This window comes from Anas platyrhynchos, chromosome 6 (assembly GCF_047663525.1).
Source record: "Anas platyrhynchos isolate ZD024472 breed Pekin duck chromosome 6, IASCAAS_PekinDuck_T2T, whole genome shotgun sequence".
Lineage (NCBI taxonomy): Eukaryota > Metazoa > Chordata > Aves > Anseriformes > Anatidae > Anas > Anas platyrhynchos.
Window position 1 is genome coordinate 33,877,386 of NC_092592.1, and position 15,753 is coordinate 33,893,138.

Genomic DNA, 15,753 nt, shown 5'->3' on the forward strand with positions numbered 1-15,753 from the left:
ATACTGAGGTGAAATGTAGGAACAACTGTGGCTTAGGGGAACATTGCATATGCTACATCTGCTTTTAGTAGCAACAATTTGCAAAATTCTTTCTGAGGATAAAAACTATAATCTGTCCATAGAAATTTCAATTTCTGTAAAGGTGTGGAGTACATTTTGATAAAATTGTATTTTTGCAAGTCATTAAATTGTTTTTTAGTAACCTCATATTCATTTTCAATTGAACAATTATTAAACTATAAACCAAAATTGCACGACTCCTAAAACTGTAGTCTGGAGTTTTACAGTCTGCTGTAAAGAGCTGTATTATTATAATACACTAAAGATGCTCAGACTATTAAAACTTTTTTAAAATGAACCGTAAAATATTTTAGCATTGATGAAATAATTCTAAAGTACTATGCTCTCCAGCAGTATACATGCCTGATATTTCAGTATAATGAAAAGCATACTAATCAAAAATAATTTAAACTGTAATTCTAATATATAAAAGAAATCATTTTGCTATTGCTATCCTTCAGTAACATAAATTTATTACACCCAACTACCAACATTACAAATGTTTCATTGAGGACTAATGACTAAATATAAGGCCCAGTCTTAAAAAGAGCTCTATATGCCAAAGAGAACGAACGTTAGCTTCAGATGATGTACGTCTGAGTAGCGCTCATGATGGCAACAGAGCTGTGCCGATTACTCTCTACCATTGGAGAGTTTTAGTCTACACTTTACTCCAAAAATTGTGACAGATCCTGCAAGGGGGACCTATGTTCAACTACGAAGCTCAACTGAGGCTGGTAAATGAGAACAATTTTCTACTGACGACTGATGGCTGATGCCTGAGAGCAACACTGACACTAATAGGATACATCTGAGCCTATAGGGTATGATACTTGGCTACATCCTCAAACTGCTCCTCTGATGTTCAAAGGAGAAGCAAAAGATTCTCTGCACTTAGAAATTAATCAGCTATATTAATCAGATCTTGAACTTCAGCAGGATTTCAACACGCCAGAAAATGATACATCTTGTGTGGTCCTGAAATTATTTGGCAAAGACATTGAAGAACGTAAGTGCAGCCTTGCTCCAAGTGGGAGCAGTCTACACGATCAGACCACTAGCACATACGTATGTACATGCTAACTGCAAAGCAGCCTTCTGCCATTGAGGTACGCTGTTTGTACAGCAATGCAGGAGGACTGCCGACTGCTTCCACACCAATGAACACCCAGACTGCCACACGCCTGAAAAATGAGACCTGACCCTCTCCTGCAGTGACCTGACCTTTGCAGTCCTGTGCAAAAGGTGAAACAACCATGCAGTAAATGAAAACAGTCTCAGGGAACTGTAGTCTCAGAGTACATTTCTGAGGACCCCTGTCTACCATGCTGCTGAAACAAATCAGGATTAATTTTGCTGAAATCAGTATCAATGGATGAAACAGTATCTGTTTTGGTAAAACAGGATTTTGTTTAGTGATATCCAAATTAGAAGGATACAATTAAAGATAAAACTTTGAATTATCCCTAGCTGCTAGATTTTAACCTGAACAGGTAAAGCACACAAGACTCCTTTAGGTAAAACAGAATTAAGGCGAAAGCAAATTAAAGTTGTTGCTTTTTCAGAGGAAAACCTGCCAATAGGTGTTCTGTAAATCACTCATACAAGCAGGCTGACCCCATTATGTCAGCTAATCCTGGAAATACGGGAGGCAAATTTAAATCTTTTCATATGAAACATTTAGTCAATATTCTATTTTTTTTTCCAATTTGTTCTGGCACAGCCATAAGAGTTTTATATTCTTGTCCATCTTTTGCTCCAGACTGGAACTTTCTGTGTAATTGTGATGTCTGGAGGAAGAGGTCCAAGTACAACATCTCCCAAGGGAGGGAGGCAGGGCATTTGAAAGGACAGTGCTTGTTTTTCACAAAACGAAAAAGGAACAGAAAGATCACAGATTGTATGGTGGGACTGGGGTAAAGAGGGTACCAGCCATATGGACTAGATGATAGTAGTGCACAGGGGATAAATAAAGTTCACTTTGTCTTTATTCCACAGTACAGTCTCAGCAGTGGTACTATTCCCTCATCAACAAAACACCTACATGCTGCCTGTGTGCCCTGTTTATGCTCACCCACCACCCAATTACCAGTCCACGAAGCTCCACACCTGCTGTGTCTTGATCCTCAGAGCACTACAACGAAGCTTTTAACCCTCTCTTAACACCTACACAATGCTTTATAATAATAATTATATTTGACGCACAGGAAGCTACATTACATAATTACAGACAGCATTTCAAACACTGGATTAGCAGACAGAGGGGTGAAGATGTGCAATGCTTAGACCTACAAGCTAAAAGCAAAATTTCCAGTCTCAGTCATGCTAAAGTTCTAGTCTCAGAGAACTATGAGCTCTGTCTCCTGTTTTTGTCCCAAGACTTGCCATAATACATTCTTCTTCAAGTAACAGCTTTATGTGGAATTACAGAAATTGTGGAAGAACAGCGTGCAATACAATCCACACTGCTCTAAATAATCCCAAATCATACAGCAAATACAAAGAATCTACAGATTTAAGTATCTGCATTTCTCTTTTCCTTTTTTTTCCCCCCACAGAATATTTGAGCTTTTAAATACTATCTCATAAATTTGAAATCCGAATTCTGCTGCTGAGAGTACAAAGACATTCACATACTGGACTCAACAGAAAAATATTTGCCTTCAGTCTGAAGGGCCACATATCTCAGTTATATGTGTGTACTACTCACACGTCATCAAAAGCACGAAAACCTTACATTCCCTCTGAATACTGAGCTAAGGTTACCTAGATCAAGACATTTATAATAAACATGAGGAAACAAAGTATATAGCTTTGGCTAAGGAGTTGATAAATTTCAATGCACAAAAATAGAATGAAATGTCCTTAACTACTTTGATTCCTTTCTTTTTTAGTCACATGCAAAATGTCTTCTAAAATATCATTGCAAATCCAGTATGAAAGTCTTAATTTTTTATTTATCTCTGATGATGCTAATCTAATCTAATCTATCATTTGAAGTTTATTTTATCATTTTTCATTTCCATGCATCTTTCCTAAATGCAGAAGCAGCATTTCTCTTGAAGAATACATGGAGTGAGTACACTTCCAAACTCATTCTTTTGTCCTTTTCACATAATCCAACATGATGGTTCAAGCAGTGATGGTAGAGTGTGAGACTGAAAGCCATAACCATTTTTTGACTGATATACTAAACACCAGTTACAACCGAGAATGAAAGACAAACAAATATGACAGTTAAGTATAAAAAGTTGGAGTGCAGCTATCAGAAAAAAAGATAGGGATGACAATTGCTTAATAAAATGTGGATGTATAAGCACCATACTGTTGGCATTTGTCTTTTCCCTTTTGTTCACACTATTTTATAACATGGTGCTGAGGAATCTTTGCTAGACATCAAGCACCTCAAAAATATTTGAATTCACATCTATATAAAACTAACCACTATTTATTCTTTGTGTTTAGCAAACTTAGTTAGAAGCCAGGTTTATAGGAGAGTTTATAGCACTCCTGATGAAGGTAAGCATCTTCTTGGCACAGATGGAGTGCCAATTTAATTTAGGGACAGAAAAAATAGTGTAGTACACAAATCCATTCATGTTTAAACATTAAATAAGCATACAAAAAAAAATCAATGTTTCTCTGCATCAATTAGAAATAAGAGAATATCACACTGACACTTAAACTGAAAATTCTTGTAGCAATGCTAATGTGAAATGAAGAACTATTTCTAAATAGCATCACTAAAGCAAAAATTATTTGAAGTCCAAACCTTCAACAGGCATTCAAAATAAATACTGACTTCAGATAAACAAAGAGTACTGCGTATTTTCTTCAGGCACTCACAACTCCAGATTCCCAAGTACTGTGCTGGAGTACATGGCAGAATGACAAAACCATTACTGTATTCTTGCTTTTCATGCAACCATTGTGAACAAGTCAGAAAAAAATGTAACAAAAATTGCTCCGCTGGTGACACTCTTGGCAGATTGGGTTAATGTTCTGTATTTTACAACCTCAGGAGGTTAGTATTTGTTCATTTCTATGGCAATTTATACTAATCAATCACTTCCTGCTCTTTCCTCCCTTACTGTATTTATTTCTATAGCAATTTGTATTAATCAATCACTTCCTGCTCTTTCTTCCTTTACTGCATTTCTAAATCCACTAGCTAGGATATGCATCCTTGTAGCATCTCAATGATCACCTCCACATCCCCTCTCTGTCACTGTCTTTTTGAACTAAGACTAACGTTTTTTAAGTCTACTTTTCACAATATTTAGGCTAGATTGCCTTTTTGAAATTTTCAGCTCAAATGCTAAGTGTATAACAAAGACTTTCAGATTGCTTTTGGTAGCACTAGTTCATGTTTTGAAAATACTATAAAGGCATATTTTTCATGGGAGGAGAGCCTTGGAATGAATACGCTTCTCCAAGTGTGATATGAATGCCTCCAGTTCTTTTGTAAAATTTGAACTGAGGTTTAAGTCTCACATGCAAAGTGGCACCACACTGTCCAATAAACATAGGTTTCTTTAAAAAAGTGTGGGCTTGTTTTGGCTCTATTCACAAGTTACTATTGAAAAATGCATTGAAATGTAAAAGCTTTGTTCTTCATGGTTCAATTCTGACAGAAGAAAATAGCTAGCACCAGAATGTTGTATTTCACAAGAAAAAAAAGAAGAAAAAAAAAGTGTGATTCATGTAACTTCAGTGACCTTTTAATGCTAGCATATCTGTAGTTTTTACAAAACAGCAGATAATTTATTTAAATGAAGCTGTTTTCCCTGGAGAGCTTTACATCTTGTGTCAAGTATATCTAGGGTGTACTTGAAGTCATAGCACACCTTCAAACCAGGGCTGATAAATTCAAGTGGGACATGACCTCAAAATGCCAGAGTAATTGGTGTAAGGTAGGGAGGACAGGGAAGAACTTCATTTGTTTTCAGAACAATGGAACATCTATTCAGGTTTGAGGAACATTTGTAAAGCAAACTGAAACCAATGGGATTTGTGATCACTTGCTACTTCTTCGGTTTAGTAGTTGTCTACTTTGGAAGCATCTGGAAACCTTAGTCTATGTGTAACGTGTATGACTGTACAACCACTGCAGGAAAATGTGATCTCTGCCATAAAACTTTTTAATACAACATGAAGTGAATTAATAATATTTCATCAGGTTCTTGCTTCAGACGCAAGATACTCCAAGTTCCAGGTTTAAAAGATTACATTTCTTTTTAGCATATTTCATTTGGTCAAACGGCTACTGCATATGGAAATAAAGTGCCTACAACTATCTTTCTCTCATCGGTAACTTATAAAGGTTAACTAATAATGAATGTACAGATATGAAAAATCAAATTAAAACAGAAGGTCCTAAACTCAACACCATCTACAATTAACCTCATATACTTTCCGACTCAGTAATGCCTTGGAAGAATGTTAACCAACATTGCCTGTTACTTCATGACCTTTCCTGCCTAGATTTTGCAGCTCTCTCCTGCCCAAATTCTTAATGCTTTCTAAGGGCTGCATACACTTCCTTCAGCAAGCAATGACCCTCTTTAAAATCCAGAATCAATGACACACCACAAACAGGCTGACTGAAGCACTAAAGGAAATGGCTGCAGCCACTGGCCAAAATCATATCACAGCTTTGAGTTCAGTTCAGGAAGGCACCTGATCCAAAATAGCTTGCATGTTTATCCAGCTCCCTCACCCTGTAGCACGCGATATTCTCCACTACCCAGACCTACTCAGACTAAAAAAAAAAAAAAAAAAAAAAAAAATAGCATCCCATGCTAGCTAACATTCGAAGTTCCCCTTGAATTTGGTTTACTCAGCAGACTAATTTAATCTGACATGTGTTGGCAGGGTTTGGACAGTACCACGTTCATATCCAAACCTGTGATAAATTAAATACTATGCCTTGTTTGTCTGAGTGAGGCAAAGAAGGCCATTCTGAAATATGCATGCTTCTTCTTTAAAAAGTGTCCGTTATTTTACAGTATATCTGGTATCTAACTACTAAACAGATACTCTAAATTAGGCAGTATTTATCCATGGAGCATGAAACTACTCTGCATACATATCCATGAACACCTTTCTTTTATGTACTGCAACAATTACAAAGACTTTCTTACCTGCAGGTTTGCACATGCTGGTGAATCATTGTGAGCCGGTATTTCATTGTTGGTGGTCTCTGAACCTGTGTTTTTAAGTCTGGAAGCTGTCGTAGTTGTGGCTGTGGTGGTCTGTACTGGTAAGATTGGCTGCCACACATTCACATCAGTACCATTGCCGAAGGCCTGAATTGCATTTTCTGTAAAAAGAAATTATAGGCAATTTTCTACTTCTAAACAAATGGCAGAAATGATTTTTTATTATTATTGTTATTATTCCATCAAAACTGTGTATTTATAAATGCTCCATTTTTATTTTGAAAAATGTGTCTTAATTTTGAACATATCAGAAACATGAACCGAGAGGCTGGGGCCGCATAATGATCTGATGCAGCCTATTCTTTATAACATTCCCAGTCATTCTTGACAGAAGCCCTAGGTCTTACTGTAATCATATTTGTTACCAACCAAAAGCCTCAAAAATTTACTTTCAAGATTTAAAAATCAGTTTCAATGTTACATCCTATCTGAAGCAGGTGATGTTATGTAGCAAACTAAAATCAGAGTGGGCAAAATACCAATTTATTTCTACAGCTTGCTGTATTAAAAATAATATGCCCATAATGACAAAATGGTTTAACTAACAATCTTTTCCTTTCAGTTTTCCTTACAGTTTTCAATCAAAATCTGCATAATTAGGTGAGGGAAACATGCTTAAACTAAAACTTCAGGATATGAAAGTTAAAAAGCTTATCATGGTTTCATGGGATTAAAGAGTGTGTTTATGGCAAGAGTAAATTGGTTGTTTTTTTTCGTAAACAAATAAAAATAAAAACCAGTTTTTAATCAGGTCTTTGGGGATTCAACATGGATTTAGGGATTTCTTATTTCAAATTCTTTGTATAAGAAATCAAACAACTTCACTGGGGACTAATATGTGGAAGCTATTAATACTTCTTCTCAGTGGTATTCCTTCCTTTATAAAGTAATTTACATTTAATTCTCATCTGAGAAAGATGCATTTTATTCTAATATTAGTTCTCAGAACTCCAGCACACATGGAGAAGAATCTATAGTGGGCATCACAATCAGTTAGCTTGATAAAGACAAAGTAGGCAGAGTGGAACGATATTTTTCCTGGCTTTACCTGAGTAAGGCAGTACATAAAGCAATAGTTTCCACATAGAAAGTATTCCTGATGTCTGAATGGTTTCCTAAATTAACAGTAACTCCTGTTAATTTGTTTCCATTATTGCAAGAAGGATCACAGAAATTCCAGCATTCTATGCCATTGCTCCAGGCACGGAAATGCTACTTATATATCAAGACATTATTATTTATTTTTTTTAATTGAACTTTTCCACTTCTCTATGAGGGAAAAAAACATTTTATTAACCAGAAACACCTTTAATTTCTTCATGAAAAAAGAGCTCCCTAACAGCTGGGATGACTATAATTTGTCTCACAGTGGCCTCTAATGTCTTTGATTTGTCTTCATTAACATTTTCGTACCGGTAGCAAAAAAGGGACATAGGATATTTGTGCCTATGCATTTTAAAAAGAACTGCTAACATTGTAGCAATTAATATTCACAAATTGTTAATATCTGATGTTTTACAGTATACCTATATAAATTGCAGCACCATTAGGTTTGAAGGTGGTCTTGGGCTGTATTGTTAACTTTTCCACAATCACAGACAGAATTATTTTTTTTCGTAAGTGGTCTTGAGTAACTTTAATTCTTCTGAAGCTTAATAGTTCAACAAATAGGAACTCAAGTAACTCACTTTTTTGTATGCAAAGCTCCCCATGTCTTCACAAACATGCTGCCAGCTGAGGAGCTACAAATGGAGATTTTCAGACCCTATCCTAAAATACAGACCCTCACTAGCAGTAATACAAGAATATAGAAGTGGATGTAACAGTCTGGATCATCATGTTCATTCATTATTTTTTTGCAAAAAGCAACAATGAATGCTTCTTTTCATAATCTGATGAAAAATGCCTTGTAAAATGAGGAAGAACTTTTTCCCCTCCTGCTGAAAAGCTGTTCTTTTAACTTAAGCCTGATGGTTAAAAAATTTTCAATTCCAAATCTAAATATGTATGGCAAATACCTCTCTTTTTAATCCTGTGTCAACACTGTTCTTTATGTTAACTAATTCTTTTCCCTCCCTGTACTTGCCCCCCTAATGCAATTTCAAAGGACAATCATGTGTGCTTTCAACTTCTGTTCTGCTAGGCTATGGAAGCCAAGTTCTTTTGGTCTCCTCATTTATCTGAAATTAAAACTCTGGTGCACACTCCACATCATCCAATTATGCTGCTGCAGGCAGACAGGAAATTTGAAAAGAGAACCTGCCAAAATTGACTCCACTGAGCCATTCTGAAATTTATAATAGTCCCTAATTTGGGAGTAAGCTTAACTGAAAAGAAATCAATAATTTAACAAAATCTTGAAAATGGGTACCATCCAGCCTTGTGTTAAAACCAGGCATTTGAGATCAAGTACCCTAAGAAACCTGACGTTTGGCCATAAACTGCAAATACAATCCAATTCATACTTACCTACAGCAAATCCTTCATAAAATACATGTATTTTTTAATATGAAGTTCTTAAATTATACACAAGGCCCTAAGGTGTTGCAATTTTTTGGTACAGATGCTCCCTGAGTGCTAGGGTCCAAACATGATCTGTGATGTAAACGTATTTCTGTATGATACACTTCTGTAATTTGATTTTATTTTTTCCAACAACATCCTGTGTTTGCAACCTTGGCCATAAACTACAGTATCAGGAATATTTATTTGTTTGAGTTTGTTCAATTCTAGTTCTTTCATCTACACCAGAACCACTTTTACAGTGTGAAAAGAGGTTGGCTTGATGCATCACAACAAATTTAAACAATAAATAAATTTCATGAAACATGCTAAAACTCTTTTAGACATCTAATTCCATACTCACTAAGGCATGTGTTGTCCTGGAAGAAATTCAGAAATTTCTGGCATTCATCTCTATCATTACCGCTGTTGCTGCAGTCACACCATGGGGCAACGCTGAGACTACTAGAGTCTATGTAGTTTGGTGTCATCACTGTGCCTATTAAAAAAAAATAAAGCACTGTACTGTGAGCAACCTCTACACTGAAGTATTATTCCCATACTAAGAAGAAGACAAAAAACACTTGTTAAGTTATACATTCAAAGTGCAAACCTATGGTAGAGTTTCAGCTTCTAGAGTCCCCAGCTCCCTTTGCCCACCAGTCCTGTGCAACATTTTACACCCTTGGTTGTTTGAGTGTAACCACTGCAGGTTAAACGGCTCACATAGTAAAGACACATTCCCTTGTTTCAAAAGAGTTTATACTGCAAGACCACAGAGAGCTCTCAGTAGAACTGAGAGGTGAAAAACTATAGCACAGGGAGGGATGGAGTGAGAGAAGTGGGAAACCTCTTAAAAAGCCTCTGCTGCCAAATCAAACATGTGGAGCTGAGTCCTCAGAGTTGCACTCTAAAAATCCTATTTTCTTCCTCACTTGCTCTTTCTTTCATTTTCTGCAAATAACTGGAGCTTCCTCCCCAGGTCTGCAGCCAGCCAGGAAAAACAGTTCTGAAATGCATAAGCAAGGAGAACGTCATCATGCTGCACAGAGTGCTGACGCGTCCTGGAGGAGTGCTATCCATCCCTACGGTGCTCCTAAGGGCCCTGCCAACAGAGTGGGTTATGGTGAAGGACAAAGCAAAAACACAACCAGCATGCAGGAAAAGACACAACTGATTCTTAGCAGGTAATAAATTATTATTAATGTTGCTGCATCACTGCTTTTGTAGTACAGTGGTTGTTTCCTGAACACTGTCAACATCTTACAGTCTCATTCCAACTCTCTTACAATTCTTAGGTAAATATTTTCACATTTATATGTCAGCTGAAGGCCAGCAATAATCGAATGAGACCAAAGAATGTGTTCTGTATCCTAGAAGTTATACAGGAACTATTCACCGCTCATCTGGATGAGGTAACTGTTGTGAGATAACATTTATTCAAACCTCTAGTCACACTGAAGGCATCAGCACAGTAGGTCAGAGATCTCAAATTCTCCTAAGGATTGAGAAGTCTGAATCTTTATTGTATGTCTCACCAAACACGAGAAAATTAATTAAAAAGGGCTGCAGTTAGATACTTTTACCGAGCACAGCAGTTTCAGGAAACAAGTCCCTCACTTGGCAATCTACAGCTCTAGGACAGGCTTTGTATCATGAGGATACGTGATCATAGCCCCTCAAAACTCCTCAAATGTCATCAAAGTAGTCATTAAAAAGACACATTAAATGAAGGAAAATATTAGAGACCCAAAGTGTACATTAGCAGAGGAAATTTGGTCCACAGGTCCAGGGCCAAGAGTCTGTAATACCACATAGGAAAGGGCTATCAAATAAATAGGGATAAAAAAGTAACATTAGAAATAACACAAATCACAGAATGATGTGAAATAGCCTTCCAGTCACCAGGCAGTGCTGGGAACTAAACAAATCAACATGCAAAATACTTCATACATGATGTGGGAGACCAAGGAAAACAGACATGAAGGGCTGGCCTGAGAAAGGCAGTAATGTATGTGAAAACGAATGCAGTGCAACTGCCAAAGTCAGGAAAAGCATCTGTTGTCTTGTTTGGGGATGGTTTTAAATTAGAATGAAATTCTATGTCTTCATCTACTTCCAACTTCTGAGAGATAGCTGTGATAATAATCACTCAAATTCTACATGAGATTAGCACATGAGTAAATAGCACAGTTCAAAACTTATTAAATGGAAGTGGAGAATTTAGTAAAATAGGCAAATATCATTTGCGTCATTAAAATGAAAATTTGACAGTAGATAAATAAGAACAGGAATGATGTTAAATTAAACTAAAAAAAGTGAAAATATCTACCAGTTATTTGATGGTTTAGTGCTCTATTTCAACCCTGTGATATGATCTGAAAAGAAGTGAGAGAAAATGAAAAGCAAGACTTTGCAAATGGAAAGAAAACAGTCGGCGTTAAAAAAAAAAGGATAAGTAGCAAACACTTCGTGAAGGGTTGAGAAAACAGAATGGTACTGAGGAAGTTTAAAAGGTCAGTGACGAAAGGCCACAAAAAGGTAATAAGGTAATTAAAACGGGTCAAGGCAGGGGCTAAAAGTGTAAGAGATACCAAACTATGATTAAGGTTGACGAATACTGGAACACCAGGACAGGGAGTGTGTATATGCAGCACACAAACTGTACATCCAGCAAAAACAGCAGAGTGGCTGAAAGAGCAGCTAGTAGAAAATCAGTCTGTCATTTAAACCTGGGGGCAGATGTGAACCCAAGCGGATTATATGCTTCGTTTCCTGGGGTGTATTTCCTTTTTCTCCCTGCAACGTGTGTGCCTTCCCCTCCTCCTCCCTCCTCTAGCTTGCATCTTGGAAATTCTGCTCAAGGACACTAACAGATCAGAGAAACCACGGTGGTTGGCAGTAAAATAGGACATGCTCAGTTTTGTGTGTTCTCTGAATCAAATAGTTGTGTGACGGTCTCAGTTGTAGGCAGTCGGGTCTCCATATTCTAGGGAAAAGCAGAATTGACCTGAGCACAACCAAAATGCTGTTCAAATTAGGGTCAGTTAAGAATTAGGAGATTTATGGTGGGTCCAGGAGAAGGGTGTGTGACTGAAGTTGTTTTGACCCACGTGTGACACAGTAAATGAAAGCCAACAACAGGAATTTGCCCAAGACCAGTGAAGGCAATCAAATGCAGCAATCAACAACATTTAAGTAACAAGAATGTTAGAAGAACAAGAAGTCCGTTTGCATGTTGGAGGCAGAAAGTATCTTAGCAAATGAGGATTAGAGTATAAACCATTTGGCATTACCAAAGTCTAAAGACTAGGTACTGGATCCAGAAGCAAGCATCAAGTTCTGCAAAAAGCAGTTTATTCATACAAACTCCCATGGAATTCCAGGGAATTCTGGGGAAATGAGATGGATTTTACTGAAAAGAGGTGAAAATGTGTCAGAAAATGAATGCTTAACCAGATCCTGAAGTCAGCAGTTGCAGCCATACCAGACTGCTGTGGGAGTACAAACAGGTCCAGATGGCTTAAACTAGGCTGTAAGCAAAGCATTGAATCTCAAGCATGGCGATCACTAGTCTTATTTTACATTTGATCATTTTTATCTTTTTTCTTTACATGCTGTAATTCTTTAAAAGTATTAATTTATCTTTATCACTGTAACAAGGAGCCTAAGGTGATTCACTAAGGTCTTCCACATTCCTGTAAGATATCACAGAATCTCTAGGTTGGAAGAGACCTCAAGATCATCGAGTCCAACCTCTGACCTAACACTAACAGTCCCCACTAAACCATATCCCTAAGTTCTACATCTAAACGTCTTTTGAAGACTTCCAGGGATGGTGACTCAACCACCTCCCTGGGCAGCCTGTTCCAATGTCTAACAACCCTTTCAGTAAAGAAATTCTTCCTAACATCTAACCTATATGTAGCTTTATAATTACATACATAACACCCTGATGCAAACAGAATCACATCCACTGTATCTTCAACACAGAATACTAATTTTCCTGAACAAACTATGTGGAGGCACAATTTTTGCTACATTTAATGAAATATATATATATATATACACGCATATATGAATGAATGATATCTTATCTTAATTAAAACACCTGGACATCCTGGAGTTCTGATGAATGAATGAATCTGTAACAGCTTCTTACCCAGGGCCTCGCTATCTATTCTTCCCGCATTTTGTATATATTAAGTAGACAGTAGAAACATTGTACTTCTGATTTTGATCTCAGCCTATTACAAATGTGATGGTCTTCATATAATTTACTCCAGTTTTATATCAGCTTGATATCAGAAGCAGGAATTTACTGCTTCAGCAGATGAAAGCTTTGTTTTGGTAATTTTGGTTTCTCAGAATGACTTCCAAGAAGTACAAACTTCTGTAACGCTAATCAGTTCCCATCTTTTTGCATGTATCTAGAGGCTGACAGGAAAGAAGAAAGATGTTTATTTTTCCCTTTGAAAATCAGATCCCCTTTTGATTTCAGCTCCTTAGGGACCCATTCCACATTTCTGACGTCTGACAGTGTTTTGCAGCATGGTCATCCACAGTAACACACACACACAAAAAACTTACTATGTGAACTGCGTCATCTTTGAGCTTAAACTGAAAAATGGATCCAACAAAACTGTCAGCAAGATTCACTAGGTCCAGCAAGAACTTCTTGGCAGCTCTCACCCACAAGTATCTATTAGTAAGTTACTCTTTGCCAGCAGCTAGACTTCTTAATCTCATTGACTAGATCAGATTTCAGGGCTGTTCAATTCTTTCTTTTAGAGTCAAATGACATTCTGTCATAACCGCTCATATATTATAGCCTTTGCATACTGTCGTTATCACTTAAGACATAGAACAATGTCCTCCAAAATTATCATGTCTTTTTTAAGCAGTTAGTACTCCATGGACTTACCTCACTTGTTAGATGCTAGAGTGTTAAGAATGGAAACAAGTCAGCAAATGTGGCTTTCAGTCATTTATATATACATATATTTAAAAAAAAATAAGTTGAAAATATTTTATTTCAGATATTATTTCAAAAGATAAGGGACTCAGCTGGGACCTTCACACCCAACAGAAGGGGCTATTACTGCAATGCAGCAGGTGCAGGCTGTAAGCTTAAAAACATCTAATCTGGTGCACTTTTAAAATCTGTTGTTTCAGAGTTCTGACATTCACTTATTGTTTATTGCCCAGCCATGGTATTTCTACAATTCACCTTCCTGAGATAACCTCTCTCTTTCAGGAATCAAATACTGTGGAGGGTGTATGGAACCTGACTTGCATATAGTCACCCTTGTGCCTGTTGGCAGTCAGGAAGGTGACAGCAAGCAAAATGAATTATGTTGGGGAGGGAGAGGAGTTCAGATGATAAATTTGGTCTCAGTTCCAATCCATTGACAGGCACCTAAGAAAACTTAGAGCAGACAGAAGGTGATCGTGGAAAGAACTACAGCAGCTGCAAGTGAAACAAGGCTGGTCTGGTCTATCAACTCGTTCCTCAAATGTCCAAGCTTTCCCTAAAGACCAAGAAATATTTTACCCCACCTCGTGATGACAGCTGCTAAACCAACCAAGTTGCAGCTTTATTTGTTCTTTTTACCTTATTTCATGTCCTGTCCAGAAGTCAACCACCTTATTAAGCTTTACTTTGTAAGCTTAATTATATAAGTTTATTTCAAATTCAAACACATTTCTCTCTTTATCCTGTCCTTAATTTCCTTGCAATGTACAAATTTACCTCAGGAATCTCCGTAAAGTTAAACAAGACCAACACACTTAGCTGAGAATTTTGGCTAAAATCATACAGTACAGTGTTCGACTGTTTTTATTTCACGAGGGTCTTCAAAATATTGTTTGGGTGTTGTTGTTTTTTTTTAGATCAAGCAAGCGCCAACCCCTCCCTGCATTCTTACCAATAAGCCCCGAGTAAGCGAGGAGGCAGTCAGCATAGTTCTCCTTCAGACAGCTACTAACAGACCGTGACTCAGGCTGGCAGTTTGTGAAAAAATCTGCAAGGCGAGATCTGCAACATGAAAAAAAGGCATATCTTTAAAAATCAAGCCTGCAGGCATTCTTACCTTTTACAGTCTTTTTATTTTTCAACAGCACTTAGTATTTTTAACTTCGATATACACTGGACACATTTCAATTGATAAGGGTCTTTTTCCAGATTCCATTTCTGAAACCAGAACAAAAAAGTGTAAGAAAACAGCAAAAAGGTACAAAATGACAGGGTCATGCACGCCCTTTGCTAAAAGAAATGCTCTGCATTTTAATGCCAAAAAAAAAAAGACAAAGAGACATTTTATCATGAGTGGTCATTTTGCCTGGATCTGAACTCTGGAATCTGTTATTCTATAGGAACAGAACACAGTTTCTGCTAGTTTCCTCATTATACAAGACTATGTTTTTGCTCCCTGAGCCCTCTTACTCCATGACTTGAGGCAGGACCTGCTTTAGTTCTGCCCTGAATTTCCAGGGAATGGGCTTACCCCTGCTCTGCACTTGCCTGCAGAGCCAACTGGCTGAACTGGGCAGATCCAGATGGCATGATCTACACACTCCCCTGGAGCAATGGTACTGAGAATCTATCTGTTCTTGTAAAATGTGCATTTATCTAAAGTTTACAGCATTGAGCTCAGAAGTAGTGAATGTGTGCTCTGCATCCAGTTCTGCTACTGAATTTTTATCTCTGCTTACCTCAGTTACCCCATTTCCAAGAGGGGGAGAGCACGGCTCACCTCTGGAAAAGTGCTTCAATACTAGGGCTAAAGCCCTATCTCAATTAACATTTTATTATGACTTTGGAAACCAAGAAGAGAGTTCCTAGCAGCTAGAAGCTGTTCTGTCAATTTGCACTTTAAAAGCCATGTAATGCTCCCATCCAGGTCTGTAAAATTTGAGAGGCATCACTGAGCTGAGTCAAGGTCCACATCCTGCAGTCTATCTCCTGCCC

At 37.4% G+C, this 15,753-nt stretch overlaps 1 protein-coding gene across 4 annotated transcripts in view; it reads right to left on the reverse strand.

The window, feature by feature from the left end:
- The window catches only part of GFRA1 (GDNF family receptor alpha 1), a 263,680-nt gene that overhangs the window by 26,727 nt on the left and 221,200 nt on the right, over positions 1–15,753 (reverse strand). For all 4 annotated transcript variants that reach the window (XM_021274105.4, XM_013101922.5, XM_021274102.4 and 1 more), the window contains 3 exons: positions 14,711–14,820; positions 9,148–9,282; positions 6,204–6,382 (listed from right to left, as the gene is read on the reverse strand). In XM_021274105.4, coding sequence (XP_021129780.1) covers positions 6,204–6,382; positions 9,148–9,282; positions 14,711–14,820 — 424 coding nt within the window. The remainder of the gene's footprint in view (positions 1–6,203; positions 6,383–9,147; positions 9,283–14,710; positions 14,821–15,753) is intronic.